This window comes from Sander lucioperca, chromosome 22 (assembly GCF_008315115.2).
Source record: "Sander lucioperca isolate FBNREF2018 chromosome 22, SLUC_FBN_1.2, whole genome shotgun sequence".
Classification (NCBI taxonomy): Eukaryota; Metazoa; Chordata; class Actinopteri; order Perciformes; family Percidae; genus Sander; species Sander lucioperca.
Window position 1 is genome coordinate 16,774,814 of NC_050194.1, and position 20,689 is coordinate 16,795,502.

Sequence of the window (20,689 nt, forward strand, 5' to 3'; positions counted from 1 at the left end):
ACACGAGGACACATTTGAAGATATATTTACACATTCTCTCTACACGACGAGCCAACATTTGATGTCTCTTAGTTATTGGCGTCTATGAGGCATTTGTTGGTTTATGTTGAGGAGCAGTGAGACACCCCGTGCCAACTCAAAGGGAAGGGAGGTGTCAGCTTTGCTCACTTGCCAGAAGTATGAGTCCCACTCAGAATGACTAACGCACCGTTCTGCACCTGACCCCATAGCTGCTCTTCCATTTTACCTATTGAAACTCATTATGACTTGCTCCAAAGAAGCATGTAAACTACAGTATATCCCATCTTTAGAACACTACCACTTAATTTCTGCACATATAAGAACTGGTCGTTTTTCTGAAATTAGCACTTTGCCCTGAAAGTGAACCACATGAAATGTTGAAGTCGGGTCTGGTAGTTTAGCGATTAAGCATCATTAAAAGTTTAAAACAATCATCATGAACACATAATCATCATGAACACATAATAACATTTTAACTAGGGCTGTGTATTGGCAAGAATCTGGCGATACGATACGTATCACGATTCAATATATTGCAATATATTTCAATACTGTGCGGAAGGCGATATATTGGGATTTTTTTTAAGTATAATTTTAGAAAAACTAATATTTAAAAAAAGACATGATGTTCATAAAAGTCCAAAAAGTTTACTTTAGGTAAACAATTCAGTACACAGAAAATCAAACTGCCAGTTTGGGATTGTGGTTTACAGGTTCTTAGTGCGCTCATTTTTATATGCTAAAAGTAGCCAAAGTTCAGCCATAGCTAAGTTGTTAGCTTCTAGCAAAAAGTCAGGCACTGCTAGGCACTGCTAGGCAAGGACACTAGTGGTGCGTCTCAGCATAGCCATCTAGCGGTAAGGGGTTTAAACACAACATAAACGTGAGCCACTGTCTTACATGAATATTTTTGAACGTATAAATCGATATTGCCTTTTTGATTTTTGACAGTATTGCAAAATAAAATATCGGGATACTCAAGTGTATCAATTTTTTCTTACACCCCTAATTTTAACGGAGAGAAAAATGGAGAGACGATTGACCGAAACATTGAAATAAATAACAAAATGTGTTTGAATACCTCCATTTTAGGTATAGTCACAGATTAATAACCACGTCATTGTTAAAGCCATTTATCAAGAAAAAATATGTTTACTGGTTACATACAAATGTTTGAATGTGCTTGCTTCAAATCATGAATAAGCCTTTTTCACAACAGACATGTTGACGTGTAGTGGGAAAAGTACATGTATTACTAATAACATGAGCAATGGCTCAGTTCCCAGTGTCCAAGTAAGACATGACTGTCGGCGCATCCCAAATTCATACTATATAATAATTATATACAATATATACAACAAACTAATCAGCATATTAAATTGATGTAGTAGTAAAAATATCAACATACCATTTTATTCTAACAAAAAGCTGTGAGCAGCTCCTCCATTTCTTATGTTCATTGCATTGTGGGAGAACTAAAAACAGTGACCATCAGCAGCACACATAAATTTATATATTTACTGTGTGGTTTAAGTATACTTAACTGAATAGATACTGAAAGCCTGCTTAGCCTTAGTATGTAGTATGGATTTGAGACATAAGTGTGACAGTGAAACAACATGGATAACACCAAGATCCTCAAACCAAAAGCAGTTAAGTGCAATTCAGCTATCATTCATTTTATCATTTACACCTATGCTTTTCCTACTGTGACAAGTCAAAATGCCTTTTGGGTATTAGTCACTAACCAAGGTTCAGGCCAAATACACACAACTTATATTACATGAAAAACAGAAATCAGCCTTATGAGCAAAAAAAAAAAAAAAAGGGAACTATAGAAAGCACTTAGCGATTTTGAAAAGACAGCAACCTCAGTAAATCACTTTAGGCATCTTTTTGAGAGGACACTGTAAGTATCAGCATGTCAGTATTGGACAGAGTAGGACCAATCTCAATTTTCTCACTTAGTCATAAAATCAAAACTCTGTATTCAATTCAAATGTTAATTTTAAATTAACTCCATTTCAGATATATTCTACAAAGTGATAGAGCCACAGGTTTGAATCCGACCCAAGGCCTTTTGCTGCATGTCGTACCCCCTCTCTCTCTCCCCGTTCCTGTCTTCAAGCTGTCATTTGACATTTTAAATAACTGAAATAAACAAAACTTCAAGTGGGCTGGAGGGCTGTGAAATATGTATGGATATTTACCAAGACTACAACCTGCTGACGGACGGATGTTTTGTACACAGAGGTAAGGCAAACAAAGAAGTAGGCCTTGGCAAATGTTTTTTTACATTTTTCTTTCCATATTTGAGTTGCAATGATTGACAGGCAATCACTTGCCATAAACACTCAAATGTAACAAAATGGCATTCATGTTTCAAGGAACAAGGCCTAACATTTCATTGTATACTTATTCAAATATTCTTTGACTCTAAGGTGTTGGGGAATGGTAACAGATAAATATATAAACACACATTCATTTCATTGTTGCATGAATGAAGACAGTCAAGGACATTTTTTTCCACACGCCCTAGCCATTATCAGCAATTGTGCACATGTGAAATGGAGAGATACAACAACAGCAATGACAAAAGCCCTTTGTCTGGAGCTATAGTAATGTATTAAATAGAGGGCTGCCAAACCATGGGAAAAATTCAACCACTTCAGGAAGAAGAGCCAGAGGGAATTAAGAAAGGAAAGAAGAAAAAAAAAACCTTAATGAGAAGGAGAGTGGTTGAAATTCAACTGTAAACTATTCTGTTGGTGGCAAAAGACATTGAACAACTACTTCTGGTTGTAATGCGTTTCCTGGCTTTGTGCATATTCATATGGGCTTACTCTGACACAGTCTCAACAGATGGCGAGAGGAAGCAATGTGGAATTACACTGTGAAATGGGCTGCCATGAATCTTCAAAGATGCCAATTCCAAACCAGAAATATTCAGTCAGGTGAGGTTTTGTGAGAGGCAGTGTGACCTTTGTTTTTAGCAGTTAAAACTGAAAACAAACTGCTAGCAGTAGTCAGAGTCACTGCATCTATAGTAGTTCATTATATAAAAATCTATGCTATACTTCATATTTATCATATAATCTTGGCTTTTAGCAGTTGATCTTAATTCAAAAACATGCAGTGTAATTCACACTGCAAAAACTTGCTGTTAAATTAAGATGCTGGCTCTCTTTCTGTGTTTTTTTCAGAAAAATGCAAACTATTTTACCTCCACTTCCAGCTGTGATCACTGACATATAGAAACTCAAACTTATATGTGCATTGCAAAAGCAGAGTTTGATCTGTGTCTTCACACTTACAAGAACAAATAGGCTGCAGAGCACAACTACGTGATACTGGCACAATGATGGCTCAGAGATGATGTCTGTTTTTAACGGCTCTGTAGATGTAGCACGTAAAAGAGTCATGTGTTTTAAAGGCATACTATGTAACTTTTCCCTCTTTGGTCCCCCTACAGGTTGTCTCATTGGAACTACAGCCGCGCGAGCTGTAGTTCCAATGTCCAACCTGTAGGCGGACCGAAGAGGGAAAAGTTACATAGTATGCCTTTAATAATGGGTAAAACAGGTGCATCTGCTCCACACTGCTCCTCTTTAATTGGGGTAGGTTATAATTTGAAGGCTGTATGATGTACAATCAACTGATTGTCTGTAACAATCTAATTTGTGACCTAAATAAAACAAAATGTATATTAAAAGGACTAGTATATTAAAAAGAAGAGAGAAAACATTTCTCAGCCCTAAAGCCTTTTTGCCCTGTGACATACTGAAGCTTGAGTCATTAGGCTCCTACCTCTGTGTTTAGCAGTACTACATGAGTGTATGATCTATCCCATCATAATAAGGCTACCCTGTATACAAAAGGCTGTGCTTGTTGCACCCATTTAAAAATCGGTTTGTGGATTGTGGATATGGGTAGACCATTGTGCTTATTCTTTATTAACACACTGAGCCTCACTATGGGCTCAACAAAACATTTTCAAACAAATTAATTTACTATTTGACAAAAAAAGGAATTCCTGTCACCAGGTTGAAAGTTCAAATCAGATAAATCATCTCTGCTGCATGTCATCCCCACTTCTCTCCCCTATGTATTGTCATAATCCACTGTGTATGACTAAACAAAACGTTGTCGATAAAAGTTACTGCTAGTCTTTGGTAATGAGCATGTATCAATTTTAAATTCAATGAAATAATATACAACCTGAAACATTTGTGACAGCCACTAAGAAAAATAATGTACAGTGTGAACATTCTGTTGTTGAGCCTTTGCAGAGTATGCTGACATTGCTGTACATCAGGCCCAGCCATGTGACTACAGAATCTAAATTGGCAGCATGTGTAATCCATGTGGAATACAAGAAAATTAAATTAAAATTGTATTAAAGCAAATCCAACACAGTCTATGGACTTGAATCTTACTGAACACATGAATGGTCATTTGGCTGACATAGAGTGTTTGATGATGTCATGCATCCATCCACCTTTCTATCTATTTTCTATACACACTTCACTACATTTCAGTCAAATGGGCTGTAACCATGGTTGTAACCTATTCTAGCATCTATTGAGTTGAAGGAAGCCCATTGTAAATAAATAAATAACACACAGATAGACAATGTTGAAAGAAACCAACATCCAAACCAAGGTCTGACCTCTTGTTGTAAGATGACGTGCTGTTTATTATTATTATTATTATTATTATTATGTTGTTGTTGTGGATTTCAGATTAATTTTGGTGCATGGAACACAGAAAGCTGCTGTGTTGTCATGGTGATTTCAAAACTCCCAAAAGTCCCATTCATGAAAAAAAACCCACTGTTTTCATCATCAAAACCTGATCAAAACTCTATGGAATGACGCTGTGTTTGATGTAACGTTACAACAGGTGATATCAGTGAAAAATTACTTTCTATCTATTAATTTCTATTCAAATAATTTACCAAACTATAATAAAAGTGACCAATGGCTTCTGTCCTCTTAACACTGACGTTACCTTTATAGCGGTAGTAGTCTAAAAAAGCATAAATACGTTAACTGCCGAAAAACATAAGATGTTTTTTATTTTCCACTTAAGTTACACATCATTATAGACATACCAAGCGATTAAGCCATCAAGCAACATGGGATTCATACTTTTACATAAGAGTCAAAAACACACTCCAGCTGTGTTTCACCATTTAGTGCAATAACTATTTTAATAGAAGATAATATGGTAACTCGATGAAATAACACGAGCACTGTCTGCTACCGTTAGCTAGCCTCCTCAGCTGAGAAATGCCAGCTAGCTGATAGCTAGCTCCAGCTCTGCGATTCCAGTTAATATAGTCTTAAAGTCTTACCTCCACTAAGTTTGGGAATCCTGCCAATTTTGTTGGTTACTTCTGCTGTAATGGTTCCAAAGTCCTGCTCGTAGGATTCAAAGTCTGAAGACATTTTGACGTTTAGGTTTAAAACAGGTGGCTTTCTGGTTGACAGTTAGCTCAGGATAATAACAACAAGTCTCGAATGGAGTCCCTTCCTTGAGTCGCAGTATAATGTGCTCGGCAAGGAACGTTCTTTTTATTTTATTTTTCCGACACTGAAAATGGTTCAGCTAGGGAATAGAAAATATTAGTCACGTTTATTTTTGACGAACGCGGAGAAATTGATTATTTTTAAGTTATGTGATGGTTGTGTGATATATTGCTTAGATTTAAAAGTGTCCACAAGGGGTTGAGGGTAATAGTTTCTGAGACACCATGAGGAAGGTTCCTTTCTGTACACTGAAGAAATTGAAGGGAAAAAAACAAGGAAGTGGCCAGGTTGGTAATTTAAAGTGATATTTGTTTCTCCATCCATACAAAATGTGCATTTACGTATACCAGTAAGCATTTGTTATATCTTTATGGTGCACTATTATCCGTGTTTCCTTTTTGCACCTAGTGGCAGTAATCCAGCAGGTAACGTTAGTCTTGACAAGTTGGCTAACAAGCTAACTGCTGTTACGTTAGCCCTGGTGCAAAACCCAATTCAAATAATCACTTAGCTAGCTATGTAGTTTAATTTCTTTTTTTTACCAGAGTGGTCTCACTTGTATGGCTTTTGAATACGATGGATAATGCGTACGCTTGCATATAATGTTGCCATGCAATGTGTTATTCTTGATACAAATTAGGCTAGCTGGCGCTGTTGGGCAAATGCAATGGCTGTGCATCCAACAGCGCAACAGTCAATTGTCTAGAAATGCAGCACGAACGTTAACGTTACCCACTCTGGTGTATTAGCTATATGTTCACGTTTAGTGTGCTTGCTTTAAAGCTATAGATAAGAAGCTACTTGTTAAAGTTAGTTATCTCTGATAGCAGTGACGACCAAGGTGTGAACGCTAAAAATAATAATAATTAAGTTGCATGCAATCAGCGTATTATTAAAATAGCCTATTACTGTAAACGGAGAAAAAAAGCACACCTTCAGCTTATTTATGTCAATGAGATCAACGTTAGAGTAAATATTGGAAATCGCAATACAGTTGAACAGCACCACAAAGTACAGTCTCCAAAATGACCACATTAGGCATTAACGTTAGTTTTAGGCATGTGTGGTTAATAATCTGGTGTATATAGACTACAACAAATTGGGTCAGTAAATCACTAAATGTAGATCACTGAAATTTTAAAATGTCTCTCTCTTGATCTCTTTCTCTTAGATGCGGAATTTCAATCCGTCACAAGGATAGTGTGTTCCGAAGACTGGCCAGAGAGGATGCTGCTCTTTGCCAGGGCAAGGAACAATGGGACACAGAGAGCCCCAGTGACCCAAGACCAGGCCAGTTGCTGGGTAGTCAGAAGACGAGAAAAAATATGTGCATCACCTGCACCGATAACTTTGCAAGATAGCAGAGGAAAAAAGTAACACATTGAAGCTTGGTCAATACATTTCAGGAACTCAACCAAATTACTAATAATATCCTTGTGGCGAAAACATGAATTTCCTGTCAACTTTTGTGACATTTCAGAACCTCCATGAGGTTCGAAGATTGTGTCACTGGGGTCCAGTCATAGCCCTGTCTGTCATTGCTATATGCTCCACCATGGCAATACTGGACTCTATTATCTGGTACTGGCCGCTAGACACTACAGGAGGTAGCATTAACTTTATCATGCTCCTCAACTGGACAGTCCTCATCCTCTACAACTACTTCAATGCTATGTTTGTTGGACCTGGATACATCCCTCATGGCTGGAAACCAGTAAGGATCCTCAATAAGGATAAAGGCTTATGACATTTCATCATATCATTCAACACATCATTGTTGTTTGTTCATGTAAATTTAGTTAGTGTAAAGAACAGGTTGGGACCAAGTCTTCAAAATTACCATATAAAGATGTAATGTAGAGTGAAACCATTTAATCATAGGAAAGATGTTACATCAGACATTTAACATATTTGTTTATCCCGAAACAGGAGAATCAACAGGATACCCAGTACCTACAGTACTGCAGAGTGTGCCAAGGGTACAAGGCCCCCAGATCCCACCATTGTCGCAAGTGTAACAGGTATTTATCACAAAAGTAAGAGTAGGTTTTCTCTCTGTGTGAGATGGACTTGAAGAAAATACAAAAGCATAAAGCAGGGTTTTTCCTGGCTAAGAATGGGCCTTTGGGGGGGGGACTTCACACAGCAGTAAGCATGATCAACAACGTACAGTAAAGGCAATGAGTTGAGTGTGTTACCTTATTTGACAGGAATCTAAGCATTTTCCTGTTATTTCAGACAATTTGATAAACAAAAATGTATATTAAGCTTGAGTAAATAAAACCCCAATTTACAAAACTATATTAATAATATAAATATTTAAATAAATCACTGGAAGAGTCCGGTACAGCCCGAGATAAAACTGAGATTAGCTCATATTCAAGTTTATGTTCTCCTTGTTCAACGGTTGTTTGGTAAATTGCTCTTAAACACATTTAGAGAGGATTTGAATTGCTATTTTTATTCTCAATTCTTGTCATTTCTGGTGATTTTCCTTTGGGGCTGGCTAAAACTTCTTTGGGGGCTGCCAAAAATGCAGGAAAAACCCTGACAAAGAGGGCACTGCTTTAGCTGGAAAATCCCTGAACTATTTCCAGCACATCAAACTAGAGCTGGCTTGTGCATGTACGTGGCTTCTCCATTTTATTTGCGCCCATTCAGTGCTATAAGGTCTCTGTTTAGCACTTTATAGGCTGCACAGAGACGCATCACATAATCTATTATGTGATATATGTGATGTTAAAAAGATTAACATCTAATGCTTGCGATGTGTATTTATTTGAAAGAAAAAACAGATTCAGTGTGACTTGCTGATGGACTTGTCACTCTATGTCCTCCCAAACAAGCAATTAAAGTCAGAAAGTCAATTCCCCCAGCACTCCTCTCCTCCTCTGCCTCTCCTCTCCCAGGTGCGTGATGAAGATGGACCACCACTGCCCCTGGATCAACAACTGCTGCGGCCACCTGAACCACGCCTACTTCACCAGTTTCTTGCTGCTGGCTCCACTTGGCTGCTCTCACGCTGCCATCATCTTCATTATGACCATGTACACACAGCTGTATGAGAGGGTCAGTAGTCTCCTTACCCCACTACGCCATTTGTTTGATGGCCTATTACCACCACAGCTTTTCTCTTGGCAGAGTTGCCTCATATGATACCACATGTCAAGCTGTTTTCTTTTTCCTCACTGCAGATATCATTTGGTTGGAGCACTGTCAAAATTGATATGAGTGCTGTGCGTCAATTTCAGCCCCTCGTGCCATTCAGTGTACCCGCTTTTGCTGCCACACTATTTGCCTTAGGCTTGGCACTGGGCACCACTATTGCCGTTGGCATGCTTTTCTTCATACAGGTAAGTTTTTCATCGGGGTTTACAATTTTCACAAGATGTTGGCTATGGAATGTGATATTTAACACGATAATTTCATTAACCTTGCAAATTCAGCTATTTATTAAGGAAAATACAAGTTGACTCCAATATTGAAATAGTCTGTCCTTTTCAGATGAAAGTCATCCTTCGAAATAAGACCTCGATCGAGTCCTGGATCGAGGAAAAGGTCAGGATGTCTCTTGTTTTTTTGATCGAGGAAAAGGTCAGGATGTCTCTTTTTTTGGGATGAAATTTTTAGATTTTAGATTAGATTTCAAAGTGCTTTTTATTCACAATATGTTAAAGGATTAACAACATGTTCTCAACATTTCATTGTCAAAGTTCATTAAATTAAAAATGTCACTTTTATGACTAATTCACACACGTTCCAGGATCGGCTGTCAGTACAATATAGCATGCTGATTACAGAAACTCCACCTACACAATCCCATGGACACATTTACGCACACAACCATTCTCTGTGTCTTCCATTAGGCCAAAGACAGAATACAGCACTACCAAACAGGAGAGGAATTTACCTTCCCTTACGACCTCGGAACCCGCTGGCTGAACTTCAAGCAAGTCTTCACGTGGTCAGGGATGCCCAAGGGTGATGGCATTGAATGGCCAGTCCATCCCAAGTGTCACCAGCACACCTTAACTGTAGGTCCAGTTGGATAATGCGTGCAGTGCTGTTTGTTTTGTCTGGTACTGTTCTGTCTGCAGTTTAGGCAGTGGGTATTGTAATAAGTCCTAAAACTGATAAATTTCCTGTTTTAACAGTGAGATAAAAGTTACATTGTCGAACAATAGTGACGAAAATTGTCTTGTTCCTGTTTAAACAGATTGAGCAACTGAAGCAGAAAGCTGATAAACGAGTGAGAAGTGTAAGTACCAGTCAAATCTGTATTGTGACGTACTGTATATGTGGTGTTGATTTACATGTAGTACAGACACGAGTAGGTTTTTGGCTGGACTGGCTAGGATGTGCGTGACTTCAGAGAAATGTTTGTGAGTTTTAATACATTTTACTTCACACATCAAAACATGTTAATAATAGCTATTGGCTTTACTTTCAACAAAAACACTGTTAGGTAATGCAGATAGTCAGAAATGTTGTCAGACGTTTTAATGCATTAAGATTAAGGAGCATGACTTCAAAAAACACACGCCTGTGACTTGTCTGAATTTAGGTCGTGGTCAGAGCTGTAGAATAACCAGATATCTTGTATGACTTGGCCAGCAGGTCCAGTACCGGGCAGTGGAGGACTATAATGGAGCTTGCTGCCCTTTAAGCAAAGGTCTTCAAACCTTTTTTAGAACCCCCTGCACCGAGGAGCCCAGGATCCCCCTCAACAAGGGAGACACCATCCTGGCCACACGTGGCACCAAGTAAGTTCGGTCATGCCAAACAAAACCTACAATCATCATGGTTTGTCCGGAAGTCTGGATGGTTAGGCATCCCATTAAGGATTTATTTTGAATGCATGAGTAATGGACCAGCATTGAATTCTCCTAATAATAAATGTTTTTTCTCTTTTAGATGGTGGATGTATGGAGACAAAATTCTGAACGAGGAGCATATGAGAGGTGAGATGAGATGGGCTGTGGTTTGAATTAATTAAGAATTAAGATTTTTTTTATTTTTTCACTTCACTGCAACTAAATGTGTAACAGTATCCTCTCTTTCTGTTTTGGCTCTAAGTGGGAGAGCGTGTAAGGGGATGGTTTCCAAGGCGATGTGTGGAGAAGTGCCATTACGACACAGCTGCCAGCGATAGCACCAGCGATAAGAAAGTAAATTAATATATTTGAACAGGCTTAATGTAGAGCAGGGGAGTTAAACTGAACAAAAGATGTCTGTCCATGTTCATAAACGTGCACTCACTAAAGATGTCATGCCTGATGCTGCAGTCTCACCATCAAGAATTTCATATTTTGATTAAAATTTCTCACATATTTCAATACCAACTTGAATTTTTTAAAAGGTAACATAGTTCACTAAGTCTTACTGAGCACCTTGCTGTCAAATAATGTCTTGAAGAGGACTACACAGTTCATTAGAGGGACTGGTCCCATGGGTTCAGTTTGACTCCTCTGACCAAAAGTTAAACCCAGCAAGAGTCTTTATTTCCAAGAATTGCCACCAGGCTTTAATGTGACGTTATTGTGACTACATGACTTTTTACTTGAATCTGTTGTTTTTACTTGTGTTGATGTCTGTTTTTGCTAATTATGCAATGCCTCTGCCCAGCTAACCCCGGGACTTCTTCATGCAACTCTTTCTACAGTATGGAGATAACACTTAATTTCTTTTTATTATTTTTGTAAAAACAAATTGTTGGCCTCAAAGTATAAATTGAAAATTAAAAAAAAATCTTCTGCAAGAGTTGTTTGCCTCTGTCTTTGTGATTGCTATAAATTCTCATGTTTTAAGACGTATTCAATTCTTAAGTACCTTGGGCTTAATGGAAAACAGTAATTCGACATTTGTTTTATAGTTTGTTATTAGTGTCACACACAAGTCTAGGATGCTGCTCTATTTATCCTAAGAACCTCAAATAGGAATTTTAAGATCTCCTAAAACTAAAGGCTTTGCTTTGAAACAATCTGTCTGAATGAGTTAGCCAGGTTCAGGAGTCCAGTATCATTTTTGACATCACTTCTTAAAGGCTCTGCACACATTTTTTTTTAATTAACCTCACTGATTGGACCTTACCAGCTCAGGTTGGAGTTGGACGGAGTTCTGGTGGGAGTTAAGGTCCAATGAGAATGATAAAAGTGTAAGTTGTCCCGCCTTAACAGGTGCAACAGAGACATGTCAATCAAGCACATTTTGTATTGTCTTGAAAAGAAGTCCAATCAGGCGAATAAGTGAAAACACCTGTGTGTGAGTGTGCAGGACCTTTTAATATACACTTGTACCACAGGGCTTCTAGTTATTTATATATTTCATTATTTTTGCTGTCTGTTTTATCTGCCACATCTGTCTAGAAAAATGTATTGGTTTATATTATGCCAGTTTTAAAAAGTCTTTTTTATTAACCTGCTATTACATTAAATAAATACACAATAGCGAGAGCTTTAGGAGAAATCTCACAGAATACTATTCTAATACTAAAGTGTTTCTGGTTAACTGACCGTGGCTCCCTGGTAGTTACGTCACAGATACTGGTTACATAACTACATGTCCCAGACCTCACAGCTGTTTCCTCAACCAATCAGATTGCATGTAAACTATCACCCATGGTGCATGTGTGAGACTTCCACTAGTGGGTGCTTAACGTTAGTGCTTAGCTGTTTGGACTGGAGTCGACTAGATAAAACAGTTCCTCGTTGAGGATTATCAGAACAATCTATTCAGTAGATTTGTGGATAGGTCTACTTGTATAGTAGTGCACTATTCATCCGTCCTTCACATCGCTTTAGATTTGCTCCACACAGGTAAGCTCATGCTACATTGTAGGGTTGCCATAACGTTATCTGCCAGATTGTTAATTCAAAACGAATTAAAATTGCTCTGTATATGGGCCGCACCAAATACAAAATACAGACCGCTCCGTTATTGCAGGGTAACATCATCATCGTCACTTCAGGATTTTGATCATGCAGGGTCACTTTGCAAATGATTTGTATTGCTTTTTTTTTTTTTTTTTTTTTTTTACAGGCAATGTGATGGTAGTACTAACTTACATAGCTAGTTAGCTACGACTTATACATCAATGCATGGCGTACATGTACGCCATGCATTGATGTATAAGTCGTAGCTAACTAGCTATGTAAGTTAGTACTACCATCACATTGCCTGTAAAAAAAAAAAAGAAAAAAAAAAATCGATAAGTTCATCTCGGCTTCAACTGTCAACTGTTTATGAACAGCTAAAGGATGCTAGCTAGCTAACAAGAAGTCGTGGTGGCTAAAGATTGATAAACTTTAATATTTAACTGGGCAATGGCTAAAAGTGTCAGTCAGGTTCCTTACTGAATAAGGAATAGTGTGACAATTACAAGCAGTTGTTATTGTATTCCCTAAATTATCATGTGACTCTACTGCTGTATTGTTATGAAATGTAATGAATATGTTGAAGCTACCTCAGCTCTGTGGACATTGGAGATGCCATTAATGAATGGCAACACACATTCTGACGCAATGGAAAGAGACACTGTCGCCTTGTTGCATTGTAACGAATGAGTTGCAACATCAGCGGAAGGTTTTTAAATAAGAGAGCTATTGTAGAAGCTAGTAAATCATTCCATTCTCGCCACCCAATACTTAAGGGAAACACAACAGATGGTCCTCAGAGACACTGCAAGGGTGTTAATAATATCCCAATGTTAGACCCAGTTTATCGGTAACAACAAACAATGTATGGCATGCTAATAGTGATGCAACAGTAATAAACACGATTTGGGTGTTAGACAGGACAACAACTTGTGTTGCCAACGTGTTGATAATATTCTCAGCAAGTCAGTAGTAATAATAAGGAAGTGTAATTGTCAGCAAAATAATTACACATACAATAAACGATATGTAACTTATAACTTGCAACTATATATGTTACTGTGTCTATTTTCAAAGTCGATTGATTATTTTAGCTGATCCTGTTTTCTGTGCATCTTCTCTTCGCATATCATGTCCTTGGCCAGTCTCTTTATGGTGTAGTTATATTAGCAGCATTGCAAAATCACAACAGCAAAGAAATGGCCACAACTGCTTGAGAAAGTGTGTAATTTGTAATCGTAATTTGGTTTTAATGTAATCCAAAACCAAACATTTTTAAAATCCCAACCTCAATTGCGACTGTTTTTGACTTGTCTTTCAATTTCACCCACCCCCTAACAGTGACTCGGCAGATATTGTGACGACTGGGATTCCCTGTGGTATCCAGACCCAGCCAGGAACATGACCATGTTCAGCACGGGCATCCTTGTGCTGACGTCTCCTCTCCACACCCTCCCATTGCGCATCGCTCCAGTGCTCAGCTCAGCTGCTCAGCTTGTAGAGCGCACACTGTACGTCCACCTCCACCCTGGGCTAAACCTGGGAAGTGGGAGCCAGCCTCGACCAGTTTTCATTCCACCGGTAGTGGACCTGTCTGCACTCATTACCCGCCTTTACAGCAATGCAGCTGATGTATGTGGGCACCTGGATGTTCGTGTTTTGCTGACCAATGTTCGCGCTCAGTCAGCTGCCTGCAGCGGGACGACAATCCCAAACTGCCCCTTCCCCACACCACAATCTCTGTCTCACTCCCCGGAGGTGGTGCTAACAGACTTTCCTCTGCAGGACCCAGGTCAGTCCCATCAGGTTACGCAGTGTCTACAGAGGTACACAGGCCACTGCTACGTCTGTAGCCCTAGTCTGCAGTCAGTGCTGCTTCACCCACAGCTAATGAGGCTGCAGGAGAAAGAGGAAGGGCTGAAAGAGTCTGAAGAAAAGGCAGAACCCTTGGAGACCTACAGTGACGTGGTGGTAGGGGGGACATTTGACCGGCTCCATGGGGCCCACAAGACGCTGCTCAACATCTCATGCCTGTTAGCCAATAGAAGGTTCCTTATTGGTGTGTGTGACCAAGCAATGCTGAAAAGTGAGTAGTTTATTTTCGTTATTTCCATTTAGGTATGTGTATTCATGTAATATCTCTGAGGCTAATGTCACATAATTTTTCATGATGTGTGAGATCAGAAGGCAGCACCCCTAGGTGGCCCCTGACATCCCTTTTTTCCCGGTTTTAGAAAAAGTGCTAAAGGAGCTGGTCGAGCCATACTCTCTGCGGACCCAGAGATTACAGGAGTTCGTGGAAGACATCAAACCCTCACTGCAGGTGGAGATCGTGCCCCTTGACGACCCCTATGGAGTGTCTGTGGTTGACCCCTTGATACAGTGCATTGTGGTTAGCGAGGAGACGAGAAAGGGAGGCATGGCTGTCAACAAGAAACGCATTGAGAACGTAAGTTAGGAAATCGAAGATACGTGTAATGGACTAGGACACAGTCCATACATCTCACCGTACCAATGTTTTAAATACATCAAAAAACAAAGTAAAAAATTAAGTATACTCTATTGTTATGTATATGTATGTTTTGTCATTTTCTACAGCTAATTACATCAATGTTTGTAATAAAATTGTAGTGTAATTAAGGTCCTCCTAATTAAAGTTTTCTTGGGCAGCATTCTTTACGATCGTCTCAAATTGTATGTCACAGATGGTCCTTTTTAACATATGTTTATGTCAGGAGACATATACTGTTGCTTTCTACACAGCACATTTTATTACTTACTTACTACAGTGTAAGGAAAGCACAGAAAACGGTTCTAATGCACATCTGAATCCTTGTTGGTCCAATATAGAAAACCCTAGCTTGGGTACACATTGGCACATACAGTATTTGATGTTTTCTATTCTCTATGTTCAGGGCCTCCCAGCTCTCATCCTCCATGAGATCCAGTTGTTGAAAGACGCCCACCACACTGAGACAGAGGAGGAGAAGATCAGCTCCTCCAGTCTACGCTCTCGTCTGCTGGGCACCCTCCTTACCCCGCCTGAAGTAGGTCATGTTTTTAAAAAAAATTACATTTTGATAAAGGATTTCAATGCAGGATACAGGTTAGTGGTAATGTGGCAGCATTCAAGAAATCCTAAGAAAACAAAAAGTTAGAATATATAATTAAAATAAAACATAGTTTTTCTTTCCATATCTGGTGCTTATTAAAAGGGTTGTGATACCGGTTAAGGGAATGTAATCATGCTTATCTAAAAGTGCACATCAGAACATCATAATCATGCAACCTTTCAGTCAAATTACGTTTTCAGTCAAGTGTATGCCTATGATGATGAAGAAGAAGGTCTGATACAATTTTAATTTAATGCTTTGTTAAATTATATATATATATATATATATAATTTAACAAAGACCATCAGTTAGTCTTTTTCATTCCTGTTTAATGAAATTCCTTTTCAAATGTTAAAGAAGCTCTGCACAGCCTCCAGTCATGAAAAAAAATATTGCCAAATCGTGCCTTTAAAGTGCATTTTTCATTCACTCACTGCAAAACACAGCAAAACATTTAACTCAGCCGGCTGTTTTCTCTCGCAACATTTGAGCAGGTGAAGAATAGTGTTTTCATACAAAAAATGGCTAGCTGAGCATTTTGTAACAAGGGTCAAACACGCAAATCGGTCTTCGGAAACTTAGGGCCCTATCTTGCACCCGGCACAGCGCAGCTCAAAGCCCGACGCAAGTGTCTTTGCTAGTTTAAGACCGACATAGTTGTCAATTTCCCGTCCAACGCCCATGTCCTTTAAATAGTAAATGCAGCTGCGCCCATCTGTGTGTTCAGGTGAATTCTTGGCGTATTGCTATCTTGAGGCAGTGGGAAGTGATCGCGCCATTGACCAACAAAAACCTGGTCTAAAGTCAATAACGCAGCATTTCATTGTTATTTTAACAGCGCATTAGTAAAATGTTCCTAGGCTTGTGCACAGCACACACACTATGCTTGTTACACACACACACACACACAGGGATGCGCAGCAGCACACAAAAATGCAAACGATTGTAAAATATTACAATGTGAAATAGTAAAATGATATGATCTGGATATGATTCGTACATGCCCTAAGCGCACCTGCGCTGGGCGCTTCACGCCGTGCGCTTAGATCGTTAAAATAGGGCCCCTGATGTTTAACTGTTTAAAAAAAAAAAAAGCTGTCTCATAAAGGTAACAAGTAACAGCTTTTCTTTTCAGGATATGCCATATTACAATGTATTTAGCAACAAGAATAAAGCAACATAAAACTGTGTGGAGAGTGTCTCTGAGCAGGCCTGACTTGTTTTAGGAGCTGTTTGTGTCACTTGCCAATGCAATTGTACAGTTTTGTCATATCATTACCTCCATCAAGTAAGTGTGCAGGCGTTACCTTTTCTATCATCACCTCCACCCATTGGTTATCAATGCTCTTATGTTTAGGGCTGCAGTATTTGGTGGTATTATTCAATATGAAATTATCAAAAGATTTCCATCTATATTTTCCACACCCTGAGGCGATGTATCTGATGTTTCTTCTATACTAGGACGCATCCCATATCGCTCCACTTCCATACGTGATTGGCCTGACAGGAGGCAGCGGCAGTGGAAAGACCTCCATCGCCAGGCAGCTGGAGGCTTTGGGTGCCGTCCGGATCGACTGTGACAAGCTGGGCCATGAGGTGTACCAGCCCGGCACTGCAGCCTATCACAGAGTGCTTGAAGAATTTGGGTCAGGTGAGAAAACGCTCTGCGCTGAAGATGTATGGTATGATTATTTAACAGGGTTGGGCTTTGGTTAGAGATGCGTCATCCATCTCCTTGTGTTATCTCATACACTATCAGTCTATTTTGAAGAAATATAGGACGATGATACACCTTTGCATTGTTTTTTTCATCCATCGTTGTTTAAAGATACTGTAGGTTCAGACTAGTGTCAGTAAACGTTTAAAATACTTAATCTCAAACATGGTTTCTCTCTAGGACACGTTTTACTGTAAGACATCACCCTGCTAGACCTGAGAAATTGACATGTTAACATTTTAAACGTTGAAAGGCCATAACTGCTCTATGTGCTGTAATGTTATGTCAAAAATATCAAGTTGTAATATCAAAGCAGCACTAATCCGATTTCGATGAGACTAACAATTTTGACATTATCCTGGAGATTGGAGTAGTGTCTGAGACAAAAGCATGACAGCACACAAATGAATCCAGCATTCAAGCATTAGGTTGCATCATTTTCATTGACTATCACAAAAACTGGTCGCCCAATAGCTTGATATTCATGTTGTCTTGGAAATGTTATGCCGTATAAACTGTGTTACAGTGCAATGATGAGTTTCTTTCGTCACTTTTAGATCTTCTGAATGCAGATAAAACCATCAACAGACGTGCATTAGGAAGGAAGGTTTTTGGAAACCAGGTAATATGAGGAGTATAAATAATGTTTCAGCACATCACGACATTGGAAATGACACGTCAGACTACACCGCTGTGTATCGATAATTTACCAAAGATGCTGTTTTTCATGCAGGAGCGGTTAAAAGCCCTAACAGACATTGTATGGCCTGAGATTGCACTTCTGGTTAAGAACAGAATCAGCCAAGCCAGAGAGGAAGGTATTGTATGGACTTGCATTTAATAATCTTAGTAATGTAAAACTATGTTGGTATACTGTACATGTCCATAGTTTTGTGGAATATAGGGTTTTGCTGTTAAAGTGTTTTCTGTCTTGTTTAGCAGTGAAATTAGTTTTTTCTTCTTTTTTGTTAGGCTAATGTACTGATCCTATTGACATATAAAGATGATAAAGAAACTGTGCCCTCGCTTTGTATTACAAGAGATTTCCACAATAGGCATGTGATTCTTTGCTCTTTGCAGGGAAACAAGTTTGTGTGTTGGATGCAGCAGTTCTTCTGGAGGCCGGCTGGACCGACATGGTCCACGAGGTCTGGGTCACTGTCATCCCTGAGGAGGAGGTAATATGTTTGTACAGTCCTCAATGCAACAAACACAGAGTCACATTGGCTTGAGTGTCTGTAAGGAAAATGTTTAGAATTAGGTTTAGAATATTGACATTGTCATTGAGCTAAAAGGGGTTGCTGCATCAGCATTTCTCACTGAAAGCAATGATTACAGAATTCAGCAAAGTGACAAAATGTTTAGTTTTCATTAGGAAGTGAAGTATAACCAGTGGTAAGACGCACTAGTGTGTTGGGCATGTGGAGAAAAGTCGTGGATAAAGGAGTCAAAGTTTTTTTGGGGGGGAACTACCACTGGGGGCACGCCAAAGTTGGACATTTTGAAATTCTACACACACTGGCTTTAAAGCAACACTATGTAACTTTTCCCAATTTGGTCCCCCTACAGGTTGTCTCATTGGAACTACAGCTCGCGCGGCTGTAGTTCCAATGCGACAACCTGTAGGGGGACCAAAGAGGGAAAAGTTACATAGTGTTGCTTTAACCTTGGTAACCTATCCCACCTATCTCCTTGTCACCCCTCCCCTCTCAGGCAGTGTTAAGGATAACAGAGCGAGACGGTGTGACTACAGAGGATGCCCTGCGCCGGCTGCAGAGCCAGTGGTCCAACAGCAAGCAAGTAGGGCACGCCAACGTGGTACTCAGCACGCTGTGGGAGCCAGAGGTTACTCGGAAACAGGTCAGACGCTCGCCATGCCGAGAGTGTTGGGTCTACACATCTGCATTAGATGAAATAATTTGATTCTGTGAAATAAGAAAACTGTATTTTTGTAATAATTCTCCCACTGTCTTTTATTTTAAAGGTTCTGAAAGCTTGGAATCTTCTTCAGAAGAGAATCCAACACAGGCAAGAGGGACATGCGTTGGTCACTACATCAGCCCAGGTGTAACCCCGTGCATACAGAAAAAGCATGTGTCAGGTCCAGGGACATGTGCGCACTAATGACTGATCCACATAAGGAAACGCTGCCTTAGAAATAAGTGAGGACTGTGCCATTGCAGCAAACCCAACAAGCTCTCTCACTTCTTTGACCAAGACTCTGTGCCTAACTGAGTTTCCACAGGTTTTTAAAATCTAGTTCTATTTTAAGATGCTTAGTCTAAAGATGGATGAGGAAAAAGAGAACTTCATAAATGATCCCGAACAAAATTATTTTGGAATTTGAAAGCTGGAATTCATGTTTGGGATTAATAAAGTGTTATTTTATCCAAATATCTTTTTTATGAATGGCATGCCTTTAAATTGGTACTGTTGTTTAAATGATATGCTCAACATTCAGCAATCCCAGATCATTTTGAGACCAAACTTCTCAGCAAAGTCTAATATTTTGGGCACCTTGTCAGCAGATGACACAACTTCTGTCCCTTTTTTCATGTCTTCTAAGTATAATGAATATGAATGTAGCTTGGAAAGCAACTAATGGTAAGGGAAAGGTGAGGTACGATTGAAAGATTGTATGATTGCCACTGTAAAATCATAGGATTAAATGTTGTGTTATTTGTGGTTTTAGAGTTGGGAGAATATTTTAACAAATTCACTATCATTATCAAATGAGGCATTATAAACTACCTATGTGCAATAGATAGGATATGTTATACTACCAGTGTAGACGTTGAAATACACAGGGCACTCAAAAAGATGACAGTCAAACTGTACATTGACTAATAAAGGAAAACACAAAAGACGTGAAAAAATCTCTTTGAAATATCTTTTAATAAAATGTTGAAAAATCTTCAATTGCAATCAAGAATGAGCTCACCTGAACATTAAAATATTCACGTCTCTGAACATACCTGAAAAAGCCAAAAGGAACAGCACAGTGAAAATCATGTTGTGTTTAGCTAATGGTAAATTTCTTGTCAGATACTACAATGATATTATAAACCAATGTTTGATGAAGTCAGTGAGGTGTCATTTGCTCAGTTTGTGAGAAATTTAAAACATCACGATTTTACCATCTTGCATGTAACCTGGAAACTTAGTGGAATACTTTTAAGAATTGGCGTTACATTAAATATATTGTTTTTAAACCTGTGAGTGATCTGTTTTTTCTCATTGATTTAAGACATTGGCTAATGGACCAAATTTATTTTCATTTGATGTTAAAGTTTATAAGAAGTCTGGTATGTAATCAAATAGCATGGGCAATTGTATGCTTAGTTTGGATTTGAAGTATACCTTTCAATAATTATTTGAAACGTTCACTTGTAACCAAGTTGTTTTTTTCTCGAATTCCGTCTTTAATGAAAACGC

At 38.9% G+C, this 20,689-nt stretch overlaps 3 protein-coding genes across 10 annotated transcripts in view; 2 read left to right on the plus strand and 1 right to left on the minus strand.

Annotated features, from left to right (window-relative positions):
* Positions 1-5,595, minus strand: part of vti1a (vesicle transport through interaction with t-SNAREs 1A) — a 117,555-nt gene extending 111,960 nt beyond the window's left edge. For all 6 annotated transcript variants that reach the window (XM_031315303.2, XM_031315307.2, XM_031315302.2 and 3 more), the window contains exon 1: positions 5,378-5,595. In XM_031315303.2, coding sequence (XP_031171163.1) covers positions 5,378-5,471 — 94 coding nt within the window. In that variant the 5' untranslated portion in view covers positions 5,472-5,595. The remainder of the gene's footprint in view (positions 1-5,377) is intronic.
* Positions 5,596-5,614: 19 nt separating this feature from the next.
* On the plus strand, positions 5,615-11,312 carry zdhhc6 (zinc finger DHHC-type palmitoyltransferase 6). 2 transcript variants are annotated; one of them, XM_031315295.2, is made up of 11 exons: positions 5,615-5,839; positions 6,724-7,266; positions 7,482-7,573; positions 8,462-8,621; positions 8,747-8,905; positions 9,057-9,110; positions 9,419-9,586; positions 9,769-9,810; positions 10,167-10,315; positions 10,467-10,513; positions 10,629-11,312. In XM_031315295.2, exons 2-11 carry the CDS (start codon positions 7,000-7,002, stop codon positions 10,727-10,729), a joined length of 1,239 nt encoding a protein of 412 aa, XP_031171155.1. In that variant the 5' UTR covers positions 5,615-5,839; positions 6,724-6,999; the 3' UTR covers positions 10,730-11,312. The 2 variants fall into 2 exon arrangements, with proteins under 2 accessions (XP_031171155.1, XP_031171156.1); XM_031315296.2 differs by having other exon boundaries at positions 10,170-10,315.
* Positions 11,313-12,134: 822 nt separating this feature from the next.
* Positions 12,135-20,468, plus strand: coasy (CoA synthase). 2 transcript variants are annotated; one of them, XM_031315288.2, is made up of 10 exons: positions 12,135-12,367; positions 13,766-14,510; positions 14,659-14,873; positions 15,340-15,471; positions 16,999-17,188; positions 17,812-17,876; positions 17,988-18,072; positions 18,335-18,432; positions 18,968-19,114; positions 19,239-20,468. In XM_031315288.2, the coding sequence occupies exons 2-10, from the start codon at positions 13,826-13,828 to the stop codon at positions 19,323-19,325; spliced, it is 1,704 nt and encodes a 567-aa protein (XP_031171148.1). In that variant the 5' UTR covers positions 12,135-12,367; positions 13,766-13,825; the 3' UTR covers positions 19,326-20,468. The 2 variants fall into 2 exon arrangements, with proteins under 2 accessions (XP_031171148.1, XP_035853546.1); XM_035997653.1 differs by having other exon boundaries at positions 12,135-12,363; positions 13,743-14,510.
* Positions 20,469-20,689: the final 221 nt, after the last annotated feature.